Genomic DNA, 25,032 nt, shown 5'->3' with positions numbered 1-25,032 from the left:
GATCAGTGGGCACTTGGGATGCTCCACACTCAGCAGTGATAGGTGCTGGGTGGGTGCTGGGTTCTTAGTCCAGCTGGGGCTAACTGTGCTCCTGAGTAGCCTCTCCTTGCTCAGCATCCTTGTCTGTTTAAAACAAGAAACAAAATACCCGCTGATGGAACTGTGAGATGGGAGGGAAGCTTAGCGTGGTGCCTGGCATTCAGGAAGCCTTGATGTGTTTCTAAAGCTGGGACAGAAAACTGGGAAACAGGAAAGAACCTCAGCTCCATGGCTCCAGAGTCACTCTGGACATTTGGATACGTTCTTTCAGTCTTTGTAGGCATTTAAAAGCAAAGCAAAACAAAACATGTTCTCCTAAGTATTTGCATATGTTCACTTTCTGTGTTCTGTCTCCCTCTCTTGATGTAAGTGATTTTCTAGCCGTTAAGTTGTATTACATTCTGGCATTTGCTAACTATAGCTGCTGAAAATGTCTTGGTTCCTTTTTATTTGTGTGTGTGTGTGTGTGTGTGTGCGCGCGCTTTGGTTTGTTTTTATTGTGTGTGTGTGTGTGTGTATTGTGTATTGTGTAGAAGCCTAAGGTTGACAATGGGTATCTTCCACAGTTACCCTCCACTTCATTTTTTGAGACAAGAGTCTCTTGCTAAGTCTTGGGCTCACTGATCTGGCCAGACTAGCTGGCTGGCTAGCAAGCCCTGGGGATTAGCCTGTCTCTCATCCCTGTGCTGGATCCCATATGCACTTGGGCTCTGGGGCGGCGTCAGGCTTTTGTGGCAATCACTTCACTGGTTCATCTTCAGAATCCCTGTTTTGGTTCCTTTTGTTTGTTTTCTGAGTTGGGGGTCTTACTGAGCAGTCAAGGCTGACCTCCAATTCTCAGTTCCCCTGCCTCAGTCTCCTGAGTGTTGGGATCATATGTGGGCATCACGTCCAGCTATTTTTGGTTATTTTTTTCAGTAGATCAACTTAAGATACAAAATTCAAAATATATAAGACAATTCTTTTTTATTGTTTTTATATTGAGTTATATATTTTTTTCTCTGCTTCCCTCCTTTCCACCCCCTTTCCCTTCTACCCTCTCCCATTATCTCCACACTCCCAATTTACTCAGGAGATCTTGTATTTTTCTGTTTCCCATGTAGGTTGGATCCATGTATGTCTCTTTTAGGGTCCTCTTTCTTGTCTAGGTTCTCTGGAGTTGTGAATTGGAGGCTGGTTATTCTTTGTTTTATGTCTAAAAGCCACTTTGGAGTGAGTACATAGGATATTTGTCTTTCTGGGTCTGGGTTACCTCACTCAGTATGGTGTTTTCTAGATCCATCCATTTGCCTGAAAATTTTAAGATATCATTATTTTTCTGCTGTGTAGTACTCCATTGTGTAAGTGTACCACATATTCTTTATCCATTCTTCAGTTGAGGGGTTGTTTCCAGGTTATGGCTATGACAAACAATACTGCTGTGAACATAGTTGAACACATGTCACATGTCCTTGTGGTATGACTGAGCATCCTTTGGGTGTATATACCCAAAAGTGATATTGCTAGGTCTTAAGAAAGGTTGTTTCCTAATTTTCTGAGAAATCGCCACACTGACATTCAACGGGTCTGTACCAGTTTGCATTCCCACCAGCAATGGAGGAGTGTTCCCTTTACTCTACAACCTCTCCAGCATAAGTTATCATCAGTGTTTTTGATCTTGGCCATTCTTACAGGTGTAAGATGGAATCCCAGAGTTGTTTTGATTTGCATTTCTCTGATGACTAAGGGTGTTGAGCATTCCCTTAAGTGTCTTTCAGCCATTTTAGATTCCTCTGTTGAGAGTTCTCTTTTTAGATCTGTATTCCATTTTTTATTGGATTATTTGTTCTTTTGATGATCAATTTCTTGAGTTTTTTGTATATTTTGGAGATCAGACCTCTGTCTGATGTGGGGTTGGTGAAGATCTTTTCCCATTCTGTAGACTGCCGTTTTGTCTTGTTGGTCATGTACTTTGCTTTATAGAAGCTTTTCAGTTTCAGGAGGTCCCATTTATTAATTGTTACTCTCAGTGTTTCTTAGGTCACCCTAGGTTGTCAACCTTTTTTTTTTGTCAACTCCAAAGCTTTATTGTACAGGACAGAGGACCATACTTTGGTTTGCCCACCTCCAAACTTTTAAATTGCTATTGCTCTGAGATCCTGGTGACCCACTTCATGATCTCCACTGGAGTTTGAAGAGAGTATAACAAAAGCTCAAAGCTTCCTTCCTTAAACATAGGCAGTATATTATATTGCCGTTTATCTTTACGTTGAAGATGAAAACCAAACGAGACCATGAAGAGCTCCCAGGAGACAGAGCTGCAGAACACAGATGATGGAGCCAAGAAGTCTACATCTGGGGGCAAAGTCAGTGGGAAAAGAACGTGCTTAGGATCTGGAGGACAGAGTGAGATCCCCCAGCCCTGTGCAGCAGAGGAGAAAATAAGTGAGACTGGTGCAGAAACCTTGAAGACTCAGAAAGAGAAAGGAGTCTCTGGAGATTCAGATGCCGGGTCTGTGAGATCCAGAAAAACTGGAGCCACCTTGGACAGTGAACCTAACCCCAAAGTAACTCAGGGTGCCAAGAAAGATATAAAAGTTCCAAAAAAGGATGAAGACATTGTATACACCACAAAATGAAGGACAAGAAGTCACAAGAATAGTTAAAAGTATGTAGCAGAGACATTTAAGAAGGAAAAATTAAATTTAGCCTAATGATAAATCCCAGTATGGTTTTCATCTTCAATGTAAAGATAGGCTGTCAACCTTTTGACAGTTAAGGGTAACTAGGATTCATGCCCGAGAAGCTCAGACAAAGCTAATCTATTGGCTGCCTGTCTAGGGGAGAGGGAAACTCAAGCCCTAGAACGCAGATGCCCGCTAAGGGCTCGCAGGACAGCAGCCGCTCTGCAGCTCCCCTCCACACTGTTGCTGGCATTTTCTTTTGTGTGAGGGCCTCCAGCAGCTGCAGTTTTATGTCTACAGTACTGCAGGGCAGTGCATGGTTTGGGCTGCTGTCATGTGAGGGTTGAGAGATGGCTGAACCACTAAAGGTGAGGCTTAAAAACCAAAAATATGTATCAAAAGTGTTTTACATTTATGTTTTGTGTGTATATGTGTGGCATATGCATCATGTCATGTGTGGAGATTAGAGAAGAACTTGTGGGAGTCGGTTCTCTCCCCCTTCTACCACATGGGTCTCTGTCCCTCGGGATGGAACTTAAGTCCCCAGGCTTAATTAGCAAGCACCATAATCACTGAGCCACTTAAATAAAAAAAGTTTTATTTTTTTTTTTTTACTTTAAGACAGAGCTTCACTCTACAGCCCTTGAACTTGCCATGTTGCCCAGGCTGGCCTCCCACTGTAGTGATCCTCCTGCCTCAGCCTCCCAGGTGCTGGGATTGCAGGTGTACAGCATCGTGCCTGTCTGGGAGTTAGTGTTATAGTTTGTTGCTGGATCTGCTTGGAATTCCGTGTGACTCTTCTAGGTATTTCTAGTTACACTGACTTTCTGAAAACGTGTATGTATGTGTGCATGTGAGTGTATGTGCATGCTATGTGTGTACATGTGTATATATGTGCATATTGTGTGTTTATGTGTTTATGCATGTATGTGTACATGTTCCTGTGGCAGTGTGCATGTGTATGTACTTGGGGGTATAGTCATGTGGGAACCAGAGACTGATAGTAAGGATTTTCCTCAATTGTTGTCCACCTCTCTCACTTCAAAAGATTGATTTTTTATTATTTTTAATTATGTGTATGCCCATGCCTTGTGTGGGTATGTGCATATGAGTGCAGATGCTGGAGGCCAGAGGAGGGCACTGGATCTCCTGGATCCAGCTGTCAGCTGTAAGCTTTCATATGGGTGCTGGGAACGGAACCTGAGTCATCCGAGAGCAGCCAGTGCTCTTAACCATGGAGCCCTCTCTCCAGATACAAGGACACAAGGAAAAGTAAAAGGATGTTACTTTTTAACATCAGCAATAGGAGTTGAACTTGACTGGTCTCCCAGCATCTATGATCATGCCTTATCTCTCTCTTGAACTATAAATAGACGTGAATACATTGGTAAGCCTAATATAAGATTATTCTTGCACTGCTAATTAAATCTTGCTTAACCAGTAACATGTTCTTAGTGAATTTCTGGGTCCTGTCTAGTACCGCAGTGAAGACCTATTGTTGCTGGTTTGAGTCAGGGTTTTATGTAGTGTTTGCTGGTCCTGAATTCATCACGTAACTGAGAATGACCTTGAACTTCTGATCCTCCTGCCCACGTGCTGGGATTATGGCTGCTAACTGTCACACCAGGTCTGCGTTTAAGGTTTTCATGTTGATCCCTGTGTGGTTTTATTGAGTATATGTGCCTGGGCATGTTGTCTTGGAGTCAGTCGTCTATCTCATAAAAAGAATGTACAAGTTTCATGGGCTCTAGTAATGTGTGAGATGCTGGAGTTACCTGTGAGCCAACAGCATTGCCCTCCCGGGGGTGTATCGAGTCAGTAATCGGCAACATAGCAGCCCTTGACCAGCGGGTTTACCTTGACCACCTCCTGTGGTCTTCTCCATGGCGACTGCAGGGATCTTGCTGATGGGTAAACTGAGATGTTGGGTTCCTTACCCAGACAGGCAGAAGGCAGGATCGTGGGCCAAGGCAATTCTAACTGGTCCCATAGAGACTTCTCCAGCTCTGCAGGGAGATGGCCCGGGCATGACAAGCCTCATCAGATAGCAGGTCCCCTTTCTTTTCAGGGAGTGTTTGAGAACCATCTCTGGGGAGGATAACTGGAGTCTGTAGAGATGGTCCTCTGCAGGGAAGTGGACCTGCATACCCGGCCCACGAAGTGTCCTACCCACATGTTCCTTGAAGCACTGAGCACTTCAGAGCACATTGGCCTCTATGGTCACTCACACAGTATCAGGAAGGGCAGAGCTGTTCTTTGGGGCTCAGAGCGTGAGGGGGAGCCGGCCATTCACCACATGACCTCGGGGACTCCTTAGGCTCATGACTTATCAGCTAGGAGGATCCTGGCTCTGCCCATGTCTCTATGTGGGATGATGGAAAAAGCAAGTTCTCTTTTGAGGTGCTGGGTTTGAGTCTCAGCTTTCCAGTCTGCCACTGAGTCACCAATTCCCAAGGCCTCATGTTGAAAAAAAAAAAAAAAGGCAGGTTTAGGGCTGGGAGTGTGGTTCAGTTGGTAGAGTATTTATGTAGTATGCACGAAGCCCTAAGTTTGGTCCCCAGGACCGCATAAGCCTGGCGTGATGGTATATGCCTGTCATGTTTGCACTTGTGAGGTAGAGGGAGTTCAAGGCCATCCCTGTTCTCGATTCATAGCAATGTGAAGGTCAACCTGGCCCACATAAGACACTGTCTCAGGAAAAAAAAAAAAAAAACAAAAACAAAAAAAAAACTGGGCATGGTGGCACATGCCTTTAATTCTATTACCCAGGATGAGGTTATCCTCCTGAGGTTGACAAGGGGGTCTGAAGGGTAAGAGCCAAAGTGCTTTATAAACTGCAGAATGTGGGGCACAAACTGACACCATTACCCTGCTCAGCCCTGTACTGTGGAGCTGCTGCTCCCTCACCCGCCTCGAATCACCATTACAGTGTATAGTGAGGTGGGGAACCTGCTGCTGCAGAGGCAGAGAACACGAGGGTTAAGGGTTCTGGGAGGCCCAGGTCTGGTGCTCGCCCCCCTGTGTGCCCTTTCCACCTGTCGAGGAGGAGGAACCGTCAGTTCAGGAGAATCAGAAGTTGCTGGGCAGGAAAGGCAGCCCTATTTGGAGCTGGCTATTGTGTTATAATATTTATATGCCTTCCCAGTGAGAAGTCATTCCAGCACTCAGATTTAATAAAGGGAAAACTCTTTAATAAAAGCACATAGCCCATTCTGGCTAATGCACAAAAGGAAACTGGCCCTGAGCAGAAATCTTTGTCTACATAGGTGCATGGGCCAGAGTTATACTTGGAGCAGTTATACGTGCTCCAAGAGACAGAGCTTCAAGGTCTGGTTGTCAGGACAAACAGGGAGATTTACAATGTAGAAATACTTACTGCCATAGTTATCCCAAGACAGACCAAGGCTGCTTTTCCTGGGCCAGTACCAGCGTTGTCCTGCCTGCCTGGCAGAATTACGGTCTTCCCAGTAAGAGGCACAGGGCTTAATTCGCGTTGTCAGCCCAGGTTGTCTCTAAACTGCCTGGGAGAGGCACACTCCTTTAGCTAAATTTCACTTTTGTGTAACGGTATTTCCTGAGCAAGTTTGCTGCTCCATCCTTGAGAGTCACAGTTTACTACCTCCATTTTCTCCTACAGCCAGAGTTAGTTTTTACCTAATCATTCATGTGAGAGTCTGTTGCTGCCCCACATCCCTGCTCTCATGACGAATGATAGACATTGCAAAGTGCTGAGAACCGTCACATATCACCTGACAAACAGGTCTCCAGCTGGGCCTGAACAAGGTGACAGACACTGCTCTTGTTTTTCAGACCTCAGACAGTAAACAGCAGAGCTGTCTGACAGAATGCCAGTCTCCAGCATCACAGACAGATCTCAGAATTCCCACAAAGGTCAACGAGGTCAGGCTCACGGGCTGTGTTCTGTTTAGATATGAATGCATCTGATATTAGTCAACCTCACATTAAGTAAAATGCCTGACAGAAGTCATCATAAGGCAGGGTTGTGAATCGATCGCTTGATGCCAGCGTGGCCAGAGTTGCTCACTCCTAGCCTGCCCCTCTAGTTCCCCTGGAGCCATGGGTCAGTTTTCACTGATTTCCCACCCAGCAAGGAAAACAGACCCTCAGGACTCCAGTTTGGGAGGGAAGAGCCCAGCGGCCGAGAGCTGTCCGTGGTGCTGCCCGAGTGAGTGGCTCAGCTTGAGGCTGTGTCTGCTGCCCTGGGGCTTGCGCTTACTGAACTCCTGGTTGGTAAACCTGCAGCCTGCCTGGCTAGAGGGTGGGAACAGATAGGGTTCTGGAGACTAGAAAGGTCTGTGATAGCCAGGCAGCTCCCCCAGGGGATTTTTTTGCTGGGCAGGCTTGGGGAAAAGAAGAAAGAAGGGCTTATTATGGGAGAAACATCAGGCCAAGAGTTCAGTTGTCTCTTGTGTGTTCACTCACGGTTACTGGGCCACAGGACCAAAGGATGCCGGGAAACTGATCCATTACTTCATCCGGCTGGTCCGAGAAGCACACACGGCAGCTGCATCCAAGTTCCTCACTTGCTCTTCCTTTACCCCAGACCTCACCAAGCTTCTAGGAAGGTGAACGGTTACTGGAGCAGTCCAAGTGGGAAACAGCTGGGACCAGGATCTCGTTGTAGGCTTTCAAAGCCTGCATTGCTCTGTGTCCCCAGGGGTTAGCATTTCTATGTCAAATCTCTCAGCTTCTGGGCATGGAACACATCTCTGTGTCTATCTTTCCCTCCCTGAGAAGAGGACTCTCTCCCTCCCCCTGGATGTTCTCTAGGCTTGTGACACCAAACCATAGATTTAGGTTTGTGGAGAAGGGAAGACAGGCGGGGAGGCTGACCAGCTACCCGGGAAAGGTGGCTGATCCCCTGCAGCTCCTGTTTCCCTGTGGTTTGTGGTGCAGTCAGTGTGTCTACAGCTAAGTTTTGCCTTTTTACCTGGTGACCCACATTCCTGTGTCTCCTTTACAAGGAGGCGTGACTGAGGGTGTGGCTTAGGAATAGAATGACTAGAAGGCTTGCTTAGCACAAGTGAGGCCCTTGGTTTGATTCCCAGATCTTCAAGTAAGTTAATAATCAAGTAGTCAGCAGACATTTGGTTTAGTACACATACTGTGATTTGCCTAATTACTGGCAAATGCCAATAGTTGCAGAATCCTTCCCCCCTTCTGAAAGTTGTTAATTTGCTCTCGTTACCACAAAACAGTGCGTTTAGTTTTGTTACATTTTGTTTTGCTTTGTTCTACTTTTTAAGGTTTACATATTTTTATTTTATATGCATGAGTGTTCCGCCTGCAAGTATGTAAGTGTACCCATATGTGTGTAGTGCCCAAGGAGGCCAGATCTCCACAGAGGGTGCTGGATCCCCAAAGCAGAGTTAACAGAGATGGTCGTAAGCTTCTATGTAGGTGCTGGGAACTGAATCCAGGTCCTTTGCAAGAGCAGCCAGTGCTTTTAACTGCTGAGCCTTCTCTCCATTTCTCCATTTCATTGTGTTTTTTAAAACAATCACCCCTTTGATGTTTGATGTTTGTTTGTTTGTTTTTGAGATGAGGTCTACTTTCCTGGTTTCCATGTTAAGAAAAAGACAATTGTCAACAGTAGGAAAAGGACATTTATTCAATATGACCACATGGTGAAGATTAGCAGAAAAGGAGGCCCAAGGATCCCTGAATCATGAGGGATAGATCTAAAGATATGTTTTATTATTTTCAATTATGTGTGTCTGTTTGTGCCTGGTTTTGTGCACATTGTGTGCAGGTACCCACAGAGGCCAGAAGAGGGTTTGGGTCCCCTGAAACTGGAGTTTCAGGTGATTGTTAGCTGACTCGTGTGGGAACCAAACCCCTGCCCTCTGAAAACCCTGGCTCCAGCTCCAGTGTTGGAGTATATGGTCTAGGTGGCCCCGCACCCTTGCCCTGAACAGGGCTCTCCTACCTTCCGCTTCTTGGGCCCTGGAACTGCCAGTGTCCGTGATTGGCTCCTCAGCAAATCCGTGAGCATGGGTTTTCCGAGGCCCTAGTGTGGCCATCAGGCAGCTCTGGGCACTTCCTTTAGCCTTCTCTGTGAGATGAGTTGGGGACATTGAGTGACAGTGAGGGTTTACTGTTACAGGCCACACAGTTCTTTGCCTAAGGCATTTGTAGCCAAGGTCATTGTCGTTGTTTTGTTAATATTGTTAATTGCCTGGATGCCCTAGAAGCCACCGCCAAGTGACCTTTTGTGGTCCTGGGGACAGAACCCCTGACCTTGCCACGGCTCAGCAAGTGCTTGGTCACAGAGTTGCAGCCGCGTCCCACAGCTGACTTGTATTAGGGAGCACAAGTGACCTTTCCTTTCGAGAAAGGGCAGTACTTTCCTCTGTGACTGACACCTGTGAGTTGCCTGGCTGTGACACAGGTTAGATTGAATCACAGGCCCCTGCTTGTCAGGCCAGAGATGCTTCTGCCTCATCTCATGTTGTGTGCATAGTTGGACATTGCCTGGTGCCGTCACCCCTCCCCCCAACCGGGGCCTGTGAGCCTGCGCCCCACCCCCTCACTTGATGCTGGCAAGGTGTGCTGACCCTGACCCCTCCCACTGTGTGTTGGGCCAGACAGGCATGGGAGGATCACACACTGCTGTCAGAGGGTGGAGGAGAAGTCCTGGTTTTGTGATGTGGCTGGCACCTTATGCTTGCCATCAGCCCCTGGTCTGGCCACTGACTGCTTCGGAGGATGGTGGAGGGTGTGGTACTACTCACCTTCCCAGAAACAAGGCACTAGGACTAGGTCTTTACGATAGAGGGAAATGGGGAAAGAGAGAAACTCAGGAGTTTAATGTGTTGAGTAGCACAGGGTGACGATCCACCTAGGGAGAGAGAGCCCACATTTGCTGACGTGCTGTGTACCCAGCACTGGCCATTCATCCTCATGTAAGGAGCTTGTGGCTCAGCAGCTTAGCCACCTGTCCTCTGTCACATAATAAAGTGGCAGAGCCCAAGAGGAAACCCAGATTTTTCATAGCAATATTTGGAGGGCGAGTTTCTTCTGTCTTGTACAGGAAAGGATTTCACATTTCACTCATCATGCGGAAATACCTTTTGTAATAAAAAAAAAATCCGAAGGAGTCTAATGGGACTCAGTCTGGCGTCCTCTCAGGTCCTTCCTGCCTGCAGCTGAGCTGCGCTGGCTGTCCCTTTAAGTTGGGTTCTCCTTGGGATTGCCACTGCAGCCAGAGGGGGAGGGCTAGGGATGTCTGCAGTGAAGATTTCCCCAGCAAAGCCTTTCTCCTTGCAGCATAGGCAGCCTGCCAGTGACGTCCTCACAGCTTCTAGATTTCCCTTTTCCTCTCCTCACAAGCTGCTGATTCATCGGCGAGGCAGTAGGGCCCGGCAGCCCTGGCTGTCAGGCTGCCGCTGGGTGGAGTCCTTGACCTCCAGGGAGGCATCCCCAGTCTCTCTGATACCCGTGGCTCAGGGTGGCAGGCACCAAGGGAGAAGGGGCAGAGCATCCCAGCCCTGTCAGATCTCTGACCAGAAATGCAAGTGGGAAGGACCAGGCTTGACCAAGGTCAGAGCCAGGGCCAGGAAGGCCCCTTCTCACTCCTCTGGCCTCCTCCTGTAGGGTGCTTCAAGGATGACCGAATCGTCTTCTGGACCTGGATGTTTTCTACCTACTTCATGGAGAAACTGGCCCCCAGGCAGGACGACATGCTTTTCTACGTGCGCAGGAAGCGAGCCTACCCAAGCAGTGAGAGCAGTGTCGACGGGAGGAAGGTGGGTGACACCCCCAGTCTCCCCCCACCTGTGCCCTGAACATCTTGGAGGGTCTCCTTCCTCTCTGCAGCATTCATGTGCAGCTGAAGGGAAGATCACACTGAGTACCCAGCACATTGGAGGGATCCAGGAGACGTCTTCTGAGTTTGTTGAATTGTTTTTGCCTTGACTCCAAAAGGCAGTAATTGTAGTTAAAAGAAAACTGAGGCTTGGGGTCCAGCTGATGTGACCAGCCTCTTAGAGCGAGTGAGCAAACGGGGTACAGGGCTTTGAGCCCCAAGTCTGGGGCACTTCCCAGAGTGGACAGGACGGTAGCTGGATGGTAGTGGTGGTGATGGTGGACGGTGGTGATGGTGACGGTGACAGTGGATGGTAGTGATGGTGATGGTGGACGGTGGTGATGGTGATGGTGACGGTGGTGATGGTGACAGTGGACGGTAGTGACGGTGACGGTGGACGGTGGTGACGGTGGTGATGGTGATGGTGACGGTGGTGATGGTGACAGTGGACGGTGGTGACGATGGTGATGGTAGACGGTAGGAATGGTGATGGCGGACAGTAGGGATGGTGATGGTGAACGATGGTGATGGTGATGGTGGAAGTAGTGATGGTGATAATGTGTCCTTCTCTGACTTGGTCCTTACTATAAATTAGGGGTATCACTCAGGGCTGTCCTTGGTCTTCTAAACTCCAAACAACTGGGCAGATAGACAGATGAGGAAACAGGGCTTAGAGAGAAGCAACTCACCAGGGCATTTCGTCTTCTAAGTGTAGCAGTGTGGCTGGGCAGTGGTGGCACACACCTTTAAGCCAGCTCTTGGGAGGCAGAGGCAGGCGGATCTTTGTGAATTCAAGGCCAGCCTGGTCTACAAAGTGAGTTCCAGAACAACTAGGAAGACACAGGGAAACCCTGTCTAATAAAAACAAAAAAGAAAAAAAAAATGTATGTTAGTGTGCAGTTCTTGAGACAGATTTTGCATGCTTTCTTCTCTTTTCAGAATTCTTAGTGGCCTATAGAAGTTTAAGCAGCCCCCATGTGAAGCATGGGAATAATTTGTCTGCCTTTAAGAATAAATAGTGGTCAGAGTTTGAGCCTGGTTTGTGACTGAAAGCCTGTCTGCTTCCCTGCGCCCTGCAGCTCAGGTTCTGTGGTTTCTTAGGCGTGACTCCCACACTTGAGTGCTGGGAGCTCCTTCCTATCACGTGCTGCACATCTACAGAACGCTTTTGCTGTGAGTGGTCACCTGGGCACTTGCTGCAAAGGAGGCCTTTGGTGACTTTCTTACCAGGCTGGTGCGGGAGGGGACTGCAGGAGCTCATGAACCACTGACCAGAGAGTTAGAAGAGCCAGGAGAGGGTAGATCTGGAGATGTGTGTGATCGTGGACTGGACTAGGGCCCAGGAGTGACAGGAGGGTGAAGCAGGAGAAGCTCTGTGGACGAGCTAAAACAGAGACCCGACTGGTAGGTCCATCAGGCATCTGTTGGTAGTGGCACCAGTGAAGGGGATCAGCCCTGGGCTCCTCGGTCCTACCCCTTACGCCCTTCCTGTCTGGTATACTGACCGAGTCCGGCTTTCTCCCCTTGATCAGTATTACGGTTGTGGCCAGACCCAGACATCTCAGGGACTTAGAACTTAGACAGTAAGGGCCGAGCCTCCCATTGGCTACATGTGAGACTGGGATGTTTGGGTGGTGTGGCCACAGAGGGGCCCTTGGCAGGAAGGGACAGGTGCTATGGAGCCTCTGCATGCTGGTGACCCAGCACCAGTGCACCCTGGTCATAGGCATTACTTTCACTCAAGGTTTACCTTGGGATGAAAGTCCTTGGAGCAGCAGGACTGGGAACCCCATCTCTGGCTCCAGCCACTCCCCCCAGCCTGTCATCTCTGAGACAGGCACATGTGAGGCACTGTCTTATGGGTGGACCATGCATGGCGATTCTGGAAGAGGGGGTCAGGCCTGTGTGCGCTGTTGAGGGGCCAGGTTGAAAGGAAAGCGGGATGATTAGTTGATGGCATCTGGGTGGAAGAGAAGTAAGCAAGAAGACTCTTTGAGAGAGGCAGCCCTGGGCCCAGGATGGAGACGTCTACAGCAGGAGGGTCCCTGGGGTTGTACTGAGACACTCTTGGATATTTAGTGGCTGTTGAGGTCAGTGGAGGCAGCCTGAACCTATCAGGCATGCTGAGTAACACTGAGCCCAAGGCTGGCTCCCCAGTCCTAAAAGCACAGCAGTGACCCTGGCTACCCCTGCCTTTGAGAAGCCCTCAGCGGGCAGACAGACAGCATCGTGTAGTGGCAGTCACAAAAGGGGGGACATCTGTGTCCAGGATTGCAGGGCAGCTGCCGACTGGAGACACACCCAGGGCTGGTACAGCGCCTGCGTGGTAGACGAAGGCTGCCATGCACATTATAGTGCCAGCTGAGCACCTGACCTCAGAGCGATATGTGCAGGGGAAAAGAAAGTCACCATATGTCACTGGAGTGACACCAAGAGTAACCATAGTTTGCTGCTCAGGTGGCTTTGCATAGGCGTTAGAAAATGGGGAACCCCCTGCCCCCACATATATCCTCTTTGTGCTTGGTTGGCCTCTTGTACCTCTACATGGGTTCCAGGGAGGGCTGACTGGTGGTGTCTGGCACAGGGTTTGGAGGACCAAGTCTAGGGTCAGACAAGACTCAAGTCCATCCAGACTGGACATCTTTTCCAGCCTGGCAGTCTGCAGTGTGACCTGTAAGGGGCTGGCTGTGGGTACACCCGGGAACCCCAACATACCAAGAAGTAGAAGCCAGGGCTGCCGAGATGTGGACCCTAGCACCTGCGCACTAGGAGTGTTCTGCGGCAAGCACTGCACCGCCTCCCACCCTTTCCCAGCCTGCTGGTGCTGGTTGTCGTGGCAACCAGCTAGGCTTTCTGCCTAACTGAGGAGGGTGGGTGGGCAGAGCCAGAGCCAGAGCTGCAGTGTGGGTGGGCATGGGGCTGGAGTTCTCACACCCTGCTTCAGGATCACCGTGGGGGTTCGGATCTGGCTTCCCCAGTGTGCCCTAGATTTTTTGTACAGTCTTGTTATGCCACCCCTGGACAAAACACTCCCCGTTTTGTCTTTGGCACTGATGAGCACTGGCATCTGTTGGTGTCCTCATCTATGCTGGTGGCCTCCTGTTGGCATCCTCAGCGATCCTGGGGTAGAGATTACTCCAGACCTACTTGGAAACCAGAACTCAGGAGCAGCGAGGGTGTTTCTCTGGTCCTACAGTATTCAGTCTTATATTTTCTCGTTTGGTATCTTTTCTGTGTGTGTGTGTGTGTGTGTGTGTGTGTGTGTGTGTGTGTGTGTGTGTGTGTGACTGTGTAGCTTTGTCTAACCTGGAACTCTATGTAAACCAGTCTTATATTTTCTCTTTTGGTAGCTCTGTGTGTGTGTGTGTATGTGTGTGTGCGTGCATGTGTTTCTTACTATGTAGCTTTGTCTGGCCTGGAACTTTATGTAGACCAGTCTCATATTTTCTCTTTTGGTATCTTTTCTTGTGTGTGTGTCTGTGTGTCTGTGTGTCTGTGTATCTCACTATGTAGCTTTGTCTGGCCTAGAAGTCTATGTAAACCAGTCTTATATTTTCTCTTTTGGTAGCTGTGTGTATGTGTGTGTGTGTGTGTGTGTGTGTGTGTATGTGTGTGTGTGTGTGTGTCAGTCACTATGTAGCTTTGTCTGGCCTGGGACTCTGTATAGGCCAGGCAGGTCTCAAACTCAGAGATCTGCCTGCTGAGACCTATGATTAACAGTGGGTACCACCACATCTAGCTGGTAGCTTTTCTTGATTGTCGTGTACATACATGCAAGGGTGTCTGGGTTGATGACCTTGTATGTCTGTGAGTGCTAGGGTCACCAGCCTTCAAGATCCAGAAATCCAACATGACTAGTATGCTCAAGGGACCTTGGCCTCCAGCAGCTCCCTCCCTAGGCTCAGCTGGACTTTAGCCACTCAGGTGGTTTTCCCCACCCTGAGCTAATGTGTGGAGCTGCAGTGTATCCACTGGCTGCTTCTCAGCCCTTTACTTGGGAGCATGCCCGTTGACATAGGCGACTGTAATTTTCCAGTTTGGTTGTTGGCGCTGTTGCTGACTGTTCCCACCACCCACCTGTCCCCCTGTGGGTGGCTGTCTGAGCGGTTCCTGTGTGTTCTAGTGACACATGAGCTACCCGTTCTGCTAGCCTGCTGACCTAGCACAGGAGTGCAGTTGTGCTGTAGGTATTCCCCACCCCATGCTGAGCCAGCGGTGCTGAGCACCTGCCTGTGTGGGTTCTCCCGCAGGACAGTAAACAAGATGGGTGCTAAGCATGGAACAGCCAAGCAGGCAGTGGAGTGAGACAAGGCAGACAATGTGGTGATTCCCACAGCCACAGAGACCATGGGAGGCAAGAGCCCCACTCCTGGGGCACTCCTGCAGGTGACCCCAGAGCTGTCCAGCAGGAGGTAACTGTTGCCTCTTGGAGCTGACCCTATAGGAACCCACCTGGGCCTACTTAGAACCTGGGCTCAGGAACCCCTACCAGGACAGCTTGCTTTCAAACCTGCTTTTGATGTCTTCTGCCTCTTCTGCCTGGAGTAGGGGTAGACAGGGCTCTGCTCTCTCTTTGATGAGTGTGTGGTATGTAATCTCTAGCCTGTTTGATCATCATTAGTTACAGTGGGATTAATGGTTCCTTTCTTGCAGATAAAAGGTTAATAATTTGTAAAACATGTAGACTAGCCTCTGCTGCCCACTGAGAGCCCAGTAGATGTCACTGGGAGCTTGGGAAATACGAGTCATAATTATCACAACTTTTTCTATGGTACAGATTAGAGAACCGGGGCTGCAAAGGAAGAGGAGGTGGGCACTAGGCACGGGGGTCTTTGTGTGTTACCGTCTGCCTGGCACAGCAGTCATGGAGTGGAGGCCCCGGTGGGTGCTAGGGTCTCACTCCATCCTGTGCTACAGGCCGAGGTTGAGCCTGAGGTAGAGGTGGAAGTGTACCGGAGGGACTCCAAGAAGCTTCCAGGCCTGGGAGACCCTGACATCGACTGGGAAGAGAGTGTCTGCCTGAACCTCATCCTGCAGAAGGTATGGGGTGGGTGGTGATGGCTGATCATGGGTCTGGGAGACAGCAAACCCTGCCCCCCCCCACATGTACTGCATTCTCTTCTAGCTGGACTATATGGTGACCTGTGCTGTGTGCACACGTGCTGATGGAGGTGACATCCACATTCACAGGAAGAAATCCCAGGTGAGCCCCCACCTCCCACTAGCTAGCTGTCCATACTCTCTAGCTACCCATTGCCTGCTGTAGGAAGATACCCCCTGCTTCATGTTCCCTTCCCTGAGGTGAGGGGTTGGCTCTAGGGGTCTCAATCATATGTATGCACCCAGCCTTCCCCGCTCTGAGCAGCGTGCTCTCCTTCCCCCCCCCCCCCCCCCCCGGCCGTATCTGAGGTCGCTTTTCCGTTGAGGCCGGCTTCTCAGCCCTTTCCTCCTGCTTTCCTTTCAGCAAGTGTTTGCGTCCCCCAGCAAACACCCCATGGACAGCAAAGGAGAAGAGTCCAAGATGAGCTACCCCAACATCTTCTTCATGATTGACAGCTTCGAGGAGGTGAGTGCTCACCGCTGGCCATGTTCCCCTTCCTCTCCTCTTGGGGATGGGATGGGATGTCAGACTGAGGATCTGCAGAGCCTCCCAGGAGACACTGGTAGCAGGAGCAGGGGATGGTCAGGTGACAGCCAGTGGGGCTCCCCCCTTCACAGCAATTGACATAGAAGTACATTCTCGCTGATATGGGCCTTGGTTTAGTCATCTGTAAAAGTGAGGGTCACGACTTTGTGACCTGAGGTGGCAGGGTCGATGGCCTGAGTGCATATCACAGATGCTTCCAGTGAGTGCTGCCTGACCAGGAGTCATCTTCTGGTGCTCTGTGAATGACTGCCTCCACCCTGTCAGGGTGTCAGAGAGGACGGGCCTTCAGTTCTATGGCCAAGCCTTTGTTTCAAGATCGGTAAAATGTGCTCCAGACATGTTAGCTCACCAGTGCCGGGAGGAGCGAGGAGCGGAGGAGGGAGCTGCCATTCCACTTCCTGCTCATTTGCCAAGGCTGATGTTGGAGGGAGGGGAGGGAGGGGGAGAGAGAGAGAGAGAGAGAGAGAGAGAAAGAGAGAGAGAGCGAGCTTGTGCTTGCCCAGAGACAGCTATGATCTTCTTGGAAGTCCCATGCCTTTCAAAGTCCCCATGGGCTCTGATGGTATCTGAAAATACACAAAGCTCAGGAAGGTGATGGGGCCTCCCTGGGCTCACACACCACGCGTGTTTGCCCAGAGTCTCTCGCTTTGAAGCCCACACCCAACCGTCAGATATTAGGAATGTGACAGGGTGTGGTCACACTGCCTGTGTTCTGGTGGTGTTCCCCCAGGAAGGCTTGGACAGCCAAGCTCAGGGTAAGGTGGGCTGGACCAGGCTGTGACGAAGGAGGTTCCCCAAGTGTCCCCAGAGTCCTTGTAAGTTTAACTCAGCATTAGGAAGTCAGATAAGGGTCTTACTGGTGGCTCAGCTTGGGGTGGAGTGTGTTCCTACCTGTGGCAAGGATTGGAGTGGGGACGGTGGACAGCGGGTGGCTGTGTACAGGTAGGATTGGAGGGGGACGGTGGACTCAGTGATTTCAGCAATCCTCCTGGCAGCCGGGTTGGGAGATGGTGTGGGTGGTGTTTGTTTGGTACTCCCATCCCTTCCTCCCCGCCCTCAGGTGTTCAGCGACATGACCGTGGGGGAAGGAGAGATGGTCTGTGTTGAGCTGGTGGCTAGCGACAAGACCAACACGTTCCAGGGTGTCATCTTTCAGGGGTCCATCCGCTACGAGGCGCTGAAGAAGGTGTATGACAACCGCGTGAGTGCAGGGCTGCCTGGGGGTGGTGGTGTCCTGACCCTTCTCTCCTCACATGCCCCACCACCACCTGCATTGCTGAGACCACCCCACAGCCGGGCATCTGCTCCTCTGGGGTCCACAGTCTCTCCCTTCTGTCATGGGCTTCATGTTGGTCCACCTGTGTCTGAGGTGCAAGTGGGGACATTATCCTCCTACCCATGTCCCTGTGAGGTGCCAGCCAGTGGCTGGCTCTCCCTTACTGTTGGTAAGGGATATTCACCCTAGTACTGGGGACACTCCCAGAATTGACCCCTGAGTAGTTCAGCAGGGACAGGAGTCCAGATGAACAGGCCACTCTCCTGCAGCTAGCTGGTGCTGTCTGGCCTGGGGTTAATGCCCTGGTCAGTAGTGTGAGCATTCAGGGCAGTGAGAACAGCCTTGGCCAGGGATCTGGAACACATGCCTGTTTGTTGGGCTTCCTGGCTTCCCTGTGGCTCAGACTCCCTCAAGATGGCCTCAGAGAAGGTAATACTGGCTCCTGTGTCTCAAGAGGGAGGGTCTGTGAAACTAACTGGTCCCACCTACCACAGGTGAGTGTGGCGGCCCGCATGGCCCAGAAGATGTCATTTGGCTTCTACAAGTACAACAACATGGAGTTTGTGCGCATGAAGGGGCCTCAGGGCAAGGGCCATGCTGAGATGGCAGTCAGTCGTGTGTCTACGGGCGACACATCCCCCTGTGGGACTGAAGAAGACTCAAGCCCAGCTTCGCCCATGCATGAGCGGGTAAGGGCTGCATGCTGGGGGAGGGACCTCCTGACCCATGGCTCCCTCACCCCACAGCTCCCAGGTGAGGGAGCCCCCTCCTTACACTGCTGATGAGGAACCTGAGGCTCCAAGAGGGGAGGTGCCTTGCTTGAGGTCACCCAGCAGGTTTATACCCAGGCTGAGGTTGATTCTGCCTCCCTGAGCTGCTCCGCCCGAGGCTGAGTCCCCAGGTCCAGGAAGAGAAAAAAACTGACTAGGGACTAGGTCTGGTGCCTGCCTTCTGGACCTGCTGGTCAGCTATGACCACACAGCCCTTCTGCAGTGAGCCAGTGGGATGAGGAGGGGCTGAATCCTGGGTTGTCCCACAAGGACAACCAGAAGCACAAGGTTCACTCTGGGCCTGGTCGTTTGCTTAGGGTATTCTGTCTGTTAGCAGTATCCCCCGACAGGCATAAGGATGCTGTCTGGGCTGCTGCCCCTGCCACAGCTCAGAGGGCTCAGCATAGGGCCGCAAACCTTGCTTCCTTTGAAGTGGGGAGCTGATGTCAGTGGCCATAGAGCTCCCAGGCTCAGGCACGAGAAAGGCTCTGCCCATGGAATCAGTGCTTGGATGTCACTCAGAGCATTGGGTGAATGAGTCAGCCCTTGTCCAAGAGACCCAGCTGGCTCTGTGCTGGGCTCTGCTGCTCATGTGACCTTGGATGAGTCCCTTCCTTCCCTATGCCTCTGTTTCTCACTGGGCAGTGAGGTGTGAACCTGCTTCTTGAGCCTGGGGTTTCCAGGGGCATTACTCATGCCTTACATGGTGCTTGGCCCTGTGATGGTCCAAGTGGCATCCACAGTGGTTACTATCTGCAGTTGATGGGAGGTGACTCTCAAGAGCACACAGTGCCTGACCGGCTGCTGTTTGCATTAGTTCCTGGGTGCTTCTTATTTTTTTCTTTTGGACTCTTCTATAATTAGTGTGTTTTCTAAGCCAAACAAAACTAAAAATGCTGGGACTTTGTGAAGTGTTGAGCCTCAGGCAGGAGACCTCTCATCTTTTGGAATGGAGGTAGCTTGGACTCTGATTCTGCACAGTTCTGTGTTGCACTTGGACGCTGAAAGGTGTGTGCACGCAGGTGTGCAGATGTGGGCCCAGCTGGGCAACTCTGGGTGCCCACAGATGACTCACCCAAGCCTTGATCACCCCAACTACCAAGTGGGAGTGGCCATGAGGGATGAGATGGCCCCTAGCCATGCCCTTCATAGCAGGGAGGTGTGGACCCCTGGGGAGGAGTCGTGAGGTCGCCACAGGACTCAAGTCCACTGCCCATGTACACACTGTTGCTTGTCTTCTTGTCCTCAGGGGTCACTTGTAACCAGTGTACAAGAAATGCAGATTGTGTGTATTGTGGTTTCTGGTATTTGTTTTGTTTTTATCTTTTAAAACCTTCCCTGACTTGAGGGAGGACCGTCTGGAGCCCAGCAGCCGCCGGGACTTTGGTGGATGTCGGAGCTATGACGGGGAGGCCTATGGGGCCCCGAAGTCTGGGTCCCAGCTCATCTTGCTGCTCTGATTCTTGTTTGCATGGGGAGGAGGGAGGGGATGGGCCAAGTTCCCTATGCCTGGAACGCCCTTCCCCCCCTTCTTCACCTGGCGAACTCCTACTCGTCCTTCAAGACCCAGCTCACGCAGCACCTCCTCCAGGAAGCCTACTCTGATCTCACAGGCTGTCTGTCCCTTCTTCCACTGTTCCTTCCATGTCCTGTGCTTCCCTTTCTGTCTCAGTGACCAGCATGCAGTCTGTGGATGTCACTTGAGTCTGTCACCCCCAGCAGACTGTGAGCTCCTTGAGGGCAGGGGATCTGTGTCTTGTGCCTGTCTGTGCCCACCTCACCCCTGAGTGAGTGTGGAGAATGTTGGTGGCTGGGGCTGAATGTGCTTGGAAGGGAGGCGAGGAGACACCGGACAGAGAGCTGCTCGGTCTGGCACTTGTGAGAGGGGCTGCGTGCAAGAGGGAAGGCCCCAAGGGGTGACCTGGGTGTAGTCCCAGTGGCTTTAGGCAGGTCAAGGTGGCCATTTGTGGGCCTTACCTGCTCGTATGTGAGACGGGCATCATGAGCTGCCCTGCAGCATGGTACAGCCCGCAGCCCATCCCCTGGCATTTGTGTTGAGATGTGGAAGCGATGCCCCTTTGTCAGTGTTGGTGGCAGTCTGCTCCCTCCTTAGGCAGGTCTGGCTGCTGTGTGTGTGTGACGAGCCCCCAGTGCCCAGCGTCCCCCTCATCTAGGCCAGATGGCCGTCAGGCCAGGGTCAGGGTCAGCAGCTATAACTACAGCCCCTGCTTGGGCTGGCTTTGGTCAAGGTGGCTTTGGGGTCTCATGGCAGCGTCTGCTCCTGCTACACTTGTGACTTGGGCTCCTTGTTTCCAGGTGACCTCCTTTAGCACCCCGCCCACCCCGGAGCGAAACAACCGGCCCACCTTCTTCTCTCCGTCCCTCAAGAGGAAGGTGCCCCGGAACCGCATCGCGGAGATGAAGAAGTCCCACTCGGCCAACGACAGCGAGGAGTTTTTCAGAGAGGACGACAGTGGAGGTGGCTAATGGTCCCTGCTCTGGCTGTGTCCACTCATCCATGCCGTCACCCGTGCCCCCACCCCTCACCCAGTGTCGCTTAGAGAGCCGTAGAGTGCTGGCCCCAGGGCTGTGGTGAAGCTATGCATAGATTGGGGGGTCTGCATCTGAGCCCTGTTTTCACCCAGCTCATATTCAGAGGCTCTGGAACTTTCCGCTGAACTGGGTGCACACAAGGACTGTCTTGCTCTTCCTCTTCTGTTTCCTGGGATAACTCTCCTCCTTCTAGAACCTTCTGTCCTGGGTGACCCTCAGGGTTCCTCTGTTACCTCTCTCTCGTGATTTCCCGTGAGTCACGCTGACTCACAGATCCTTCCCTGTGGCCCCACCAATGACCTTCTGCCCAGAGGTCCCTGGAACCCTTGGTCCATCCACTCATCTGCTCTGTGTGCACAACCCCCTCCCCAGTGGTCAGTCACTGCCAGACTTGTGCAGCCTGGAACAGGACTCTTCAGGAATGCTGGGGTTTGGTGGGTAAACTGGCCACTCCATCAGTTCTGGGGAAAATGGGGTTCAGGTAACAGGGGTGGGGGAAATGCCCAGCATCCCTCGTGAGCTGGTACCACGTCAGTTCCATGTTGTAGTGAGTGGCTGGAAAAGATTTTACCAGGGTGAACCGTGAGTGCTTTCCAGGCCTGGCAGACGGAGTTGTGGACATTGGTGGGGAGCCTCTGTGAGTGTGGTGTCAGTCCAGTGGGGCAAAGGTCTCGCGACCCCTCCCCCACGCTCCCTGGCACAGACTGGGATACTGACCTGCCCTTCTCCCCTGCAGCTGACCTGCACAATGCCACCAATCTGCGGTCTCGATCCCTGTCGGGCACAGGACGGTCCCTGGTTGGGTCCTGGCTGAAGCTGAACAGAGCTGACGGCAACTTCCTTCTCTATGCACACTTGACCTACGTCACCTTGCCACTGCATCGGATCTTAACAGGTATGTGAAGGCAGAGCCCTCCAGGGCTTCCCTGCCCAGCTTCAGCGGGCTGTAGTTCCCATAGCAGTGGCTTCCTTCCACGTGTCCCTGATGTCCACACTGGTCCCTCTTTGAGTGGTCGTAGGTGGGTGCTGCCTCGGAGATATCTCCGTGGGAGTGCAGGGTGGTGTTGGTATCTGTAGCCTGCGAGGTCTGATCAGAAAGGGTGGGTGTACAGGACAGCTGTGGCTCCCTCCCAAGAGTCCTCACCCTGCCTGCTCCCCCCTGTCATCCTAGACATCCTGGAAGTACGACAGAAACCCATCTTGATGACCTAGTGTGTGTGGAGCCTGCACGGAGCCCCGGCCCCGCCTGGCCCTGGGAACGCTGCCAAGTGCCTACCTGTTACCACCACGGGGGTCTTCTGTGACAAGCCAGCGCTGGAGCTACAGCCAGGCAGGGCCACTCGACTCCTGGGGCCAGGGCCGACTCCATGAACACCAGCCCAAACTGAAGTGCCTCGTCCTCCTCTGCTGGCTCTGCTCTCACCCTGTCCTGCACTCGGCCCCCTCAGCCCATCTCTGGAGAGTCTTCTGCTCCCAGAGGGCCAGAGACACCAAGAGGTCATAGAGGGCATGAGGGGCTGCCAGTTTCCAGAATGTTCTTAGACCTCCCGACCTCGACTCCCGTCCCCCTGCTGGGGCTCTGTGCCAGGCCACTGTCCACACATCCTCCACAAAGCCAGTTGAAGATTTTGTAATGCAGTACTGACAAACTTCAGCTCGCGAGTCAGCCCCCACTTGCTCCCCCACAGTTACTTGCTGCAGTGGGTTCCAGCTGGGAGTCAGGGGACATAAGCTGTTTGTCGGCTGGGAATACCTCGCCCCATGCCCAGCTCAGAATGGGTCTCAAGCTCCAGCTGGGCAGACAGACCCGATCCCCCAGAACGGCCTTTGCTTCCATCCAAAGAACACCACCAACACACACACCTCTGACCCCGGGACGCAGATTTTGGTTCTGAAGCAACGAGGGAGGGAACTTGCGCTGAGGGATGTCTGCTGGGGACTGGGATTGCAATCCTCCCAGGAAGGTGTTAGGTAGAACCACCCTGGGGCCGGAGCTCAGAGCCAGGCTGATGCTGTCCTCTCTGCCCTGTGCTTGGTCAGCATGCTGGTCTTGTCCTCAGCCTGGCTTCCTAAGCAGAGAGGAGCAGACATTGTCCTTGGTGAGTGCAAATGGTCACAGGTCAGCAGCCCAGGGCCCCCCTGGCAGTGTGCTCTAGCTCAGGCCTCCTCTACCCAACTGGAATAAACTGGAAGCTGGGCCCTGTGGTCGCTGGGTTTAGTGTCCCAGGTTCCGGAGAACTCAGCTGTGTATGTAGAGCTTGACTTCTCTGGGCTGTAAAGCAGGCACGGGAGCACGACTCCATTCCTTGGTCTCTGGGAGTGGGGACTACTTTGGGGCTTTCTCTAGATTTTGTATGTTGTTATTAAAAGCGAGCTATTGCATCTCATTCTGCCTCAATTTGCCCACCTGTAAAATGGGGCTGATACCACCTACCTCACTGAAGTCTCCAGGGTTCAAGTGCATGGCTGAGTCTGGGCTAGACCACATGTCATTCTGCATAGCTCAGGCTGGGTCTTAGGAGTGGGTGTTAGGCGGCAAGGGAGTTTACCTCTCCTGCCTGCTCTGAAATAACTCCTTCCAAAGGGACAAGTAGTGGATGAGTTTAGACACTGATCTGCTGGAGCCTGGGGTCATGTTCTAATCTAACCATTGAAGCAGACTCCCAGCCTGCCCTAGATTGCAGAGTACCTCAGGTCTATGGGTGTGGCCCTGCAGTCTAGGATAACCATTTCTTCTGCAGGGGTATGAATGCCGGTCCCATGTTTGTTTCTAGGGAGGTCATAGCATCCTGCCACTTGAGGACCCAGCCATTCTGGGGTCTGCACCCTCTGGACTTGCTATCTTGGGGAAACAGAGCCAGGTGTGTCTTCTGTGAAAGACTGGGACAGCCCTAGACCCATAGCAATCCCATGGCTTCTCTTTTCTGTGCTCTCTTGGCTGGGCTTGGGCAAGGCTGGCTTCTCGAAGCTGGGGTAACTATGAGTACAAGTGCTTCCCAGGCCTTAGGAAAGCATGCAACCTGACTCTGTGCGGCACACAGAAATAACTGATATCCGCAGGCCCATTTCTATGCTTCAGTACTACCATCCCTTTGTAGGAGGAATGCACCCCAGAGAGGCTGAACCATGAGGAACAGTGGAAGGAGGCAAGCTTGTTCTGAGCCCCAGCCTACTGCTGGAACCACACGGCTGTCCCTGGGTACACAGCCAGACATTTGGTCAACCTTCAGCTTTCTCCAAAGGGCACTTTCGAGTTGCAAACATGTTCAGAAGCTCTTGAAAACTGGGATAGAAGTCTGATGTTTACTTTTTCAAATAGCTGACATTGGTGGGCCAGACATGGTAGGACATGTCTGCAAATCTCAATTCTGAGGCTGAGGGAGGACAGAGTTCTCAGCCAGTCTAGCCTACATAGCAAGACCCCATCTCAAAGTTTGAGAGTGACAAATGGCAGAAGCCCCCCCCCCCCCCCTGGAATCCTGGAGTTGATAGTCTGGCTTCTGAGGCCATCTTTAGGACACTAAGAAGAAAGCGCTGTTTGCTTTGTGCTCTTTGGAAGGGGTGTCCCTGTTTCTTCAGGCAGTGTCCACCTTACCTCCTGGGATCTTGCTGGAATCCCAGCTGCCTCCACAAAGGCAGCCCAGGCTTATTTCCACTCCAAAAAATTATTTAAAACATAAGCAAAAAAATAAAATAAGCCAGGTGTGGTGGTGCACGCCTTTAATCCCAGCACTTGGAAGGCAGAAGCAAGTGGATTTCTATGACTTCAAGGCCAGCCTGGTCTACTAGCGAGTTCTGGACAGCTAGGGCTACATAGTGAGACTCTGTCTCAAACAAAACATTTTCATTAAAAGACATCCCAGCCACTGTGTAGTTGGCCTATTCTACTAACTATATCTTTTTTTCCTGGCAGCATCATAAGTTTTAAGTTTTGGCCCAAACTCTGGATATATTGAGTTTTGATGATTTAGTCCTGTCCATTTTTCAGGCTAGCTGTCTGTCCAGCTTCAAGATCCAAGTATCTGGGTAGCACACGGTTTCTCTGTTCAGGCTCACTCTCACCTCTGGATGTAGCTACCCTGAAAAATAAATATAGGACCCAAAAGGACTAAGGGCTCTAAGAGACACGAGCACCCAAGTGCCATGGGATACGTCCCAGAAGTCACTAGCCCTGGGGTGGGTGCATCACCTGCATGGGCCTCAAGACCAAGTGTACAGATCTTAAGCTTGAACAGAAGTAGCCTTTGGGGCATCTG

General features: G+C 51.6%; 1 protein-coding gene across 2 annotated transcripts in view; it reads left to right on the top strand.

Annotated features, from left to right (window-relative positions):
* Positions 1-23,163, top strand: part of Kiaa0930 (KIAA0930 ortholog) — a 37,303-nt gene extending 14,140 nt beyond the window's left edge. For both annotated transcript variants that reach the window (XM_087899139.1, XM_087899140.1), the window contains exons 2-10: positions 10,320-10,471; positions 15,448-15,570; positions 15,656-15,733; positions 15,995-16,096; positions 17,238-17,378; positions 17,948-18,142; positions 20,540-20,702; positions 21,513-21,671; positions 21,948-23,163. In XM_087899139.1, coding sequence (XP_087755265.1) covers positions 10,320-10,471; positions 15,448-15,570; positions 15,656-15,733; positions 15,995-16,096; positions 17,238-17,378; positions 17,948-18,142; positions 20,540-20,702; positions 21,513-21,671; positions 21,948-21,988 — 1,154 coding nt within the window. In that variant the 3' untranslated portion in view covers positions 21,989-23,163. The remainder of the gene's footprint in view (positions 1-10,319; positions 10,472-15,447; positions 15,571-15,655; positions 15,734-15,994; positions 16,097-17,237; positions 17,379-17,947; positions 18,143-20,539; positions 20,703-21,512; positions 21,672-21,947) is intronic.
* The last annotated feature ends 1,869 nt before the right edge of the window (positions 23,164-25,032 follow it).

This window comes from Myodes glareolus, chromosome 19 (assembly GCF_982192425.1).
Source record: "Myodes glareolus chromosome 19, mMyoGla1.1, whole genome shotgun sequence".
Taxonomy (NCBI): Eukaryota; Metazoa; Chordata; class Mammalia; order Rodentia; family Cricetidae; genus Myodes; species Myodes glareolus.
This window is presented reverse-complemented; position numbering and strand designations above follow the sequence as displayed.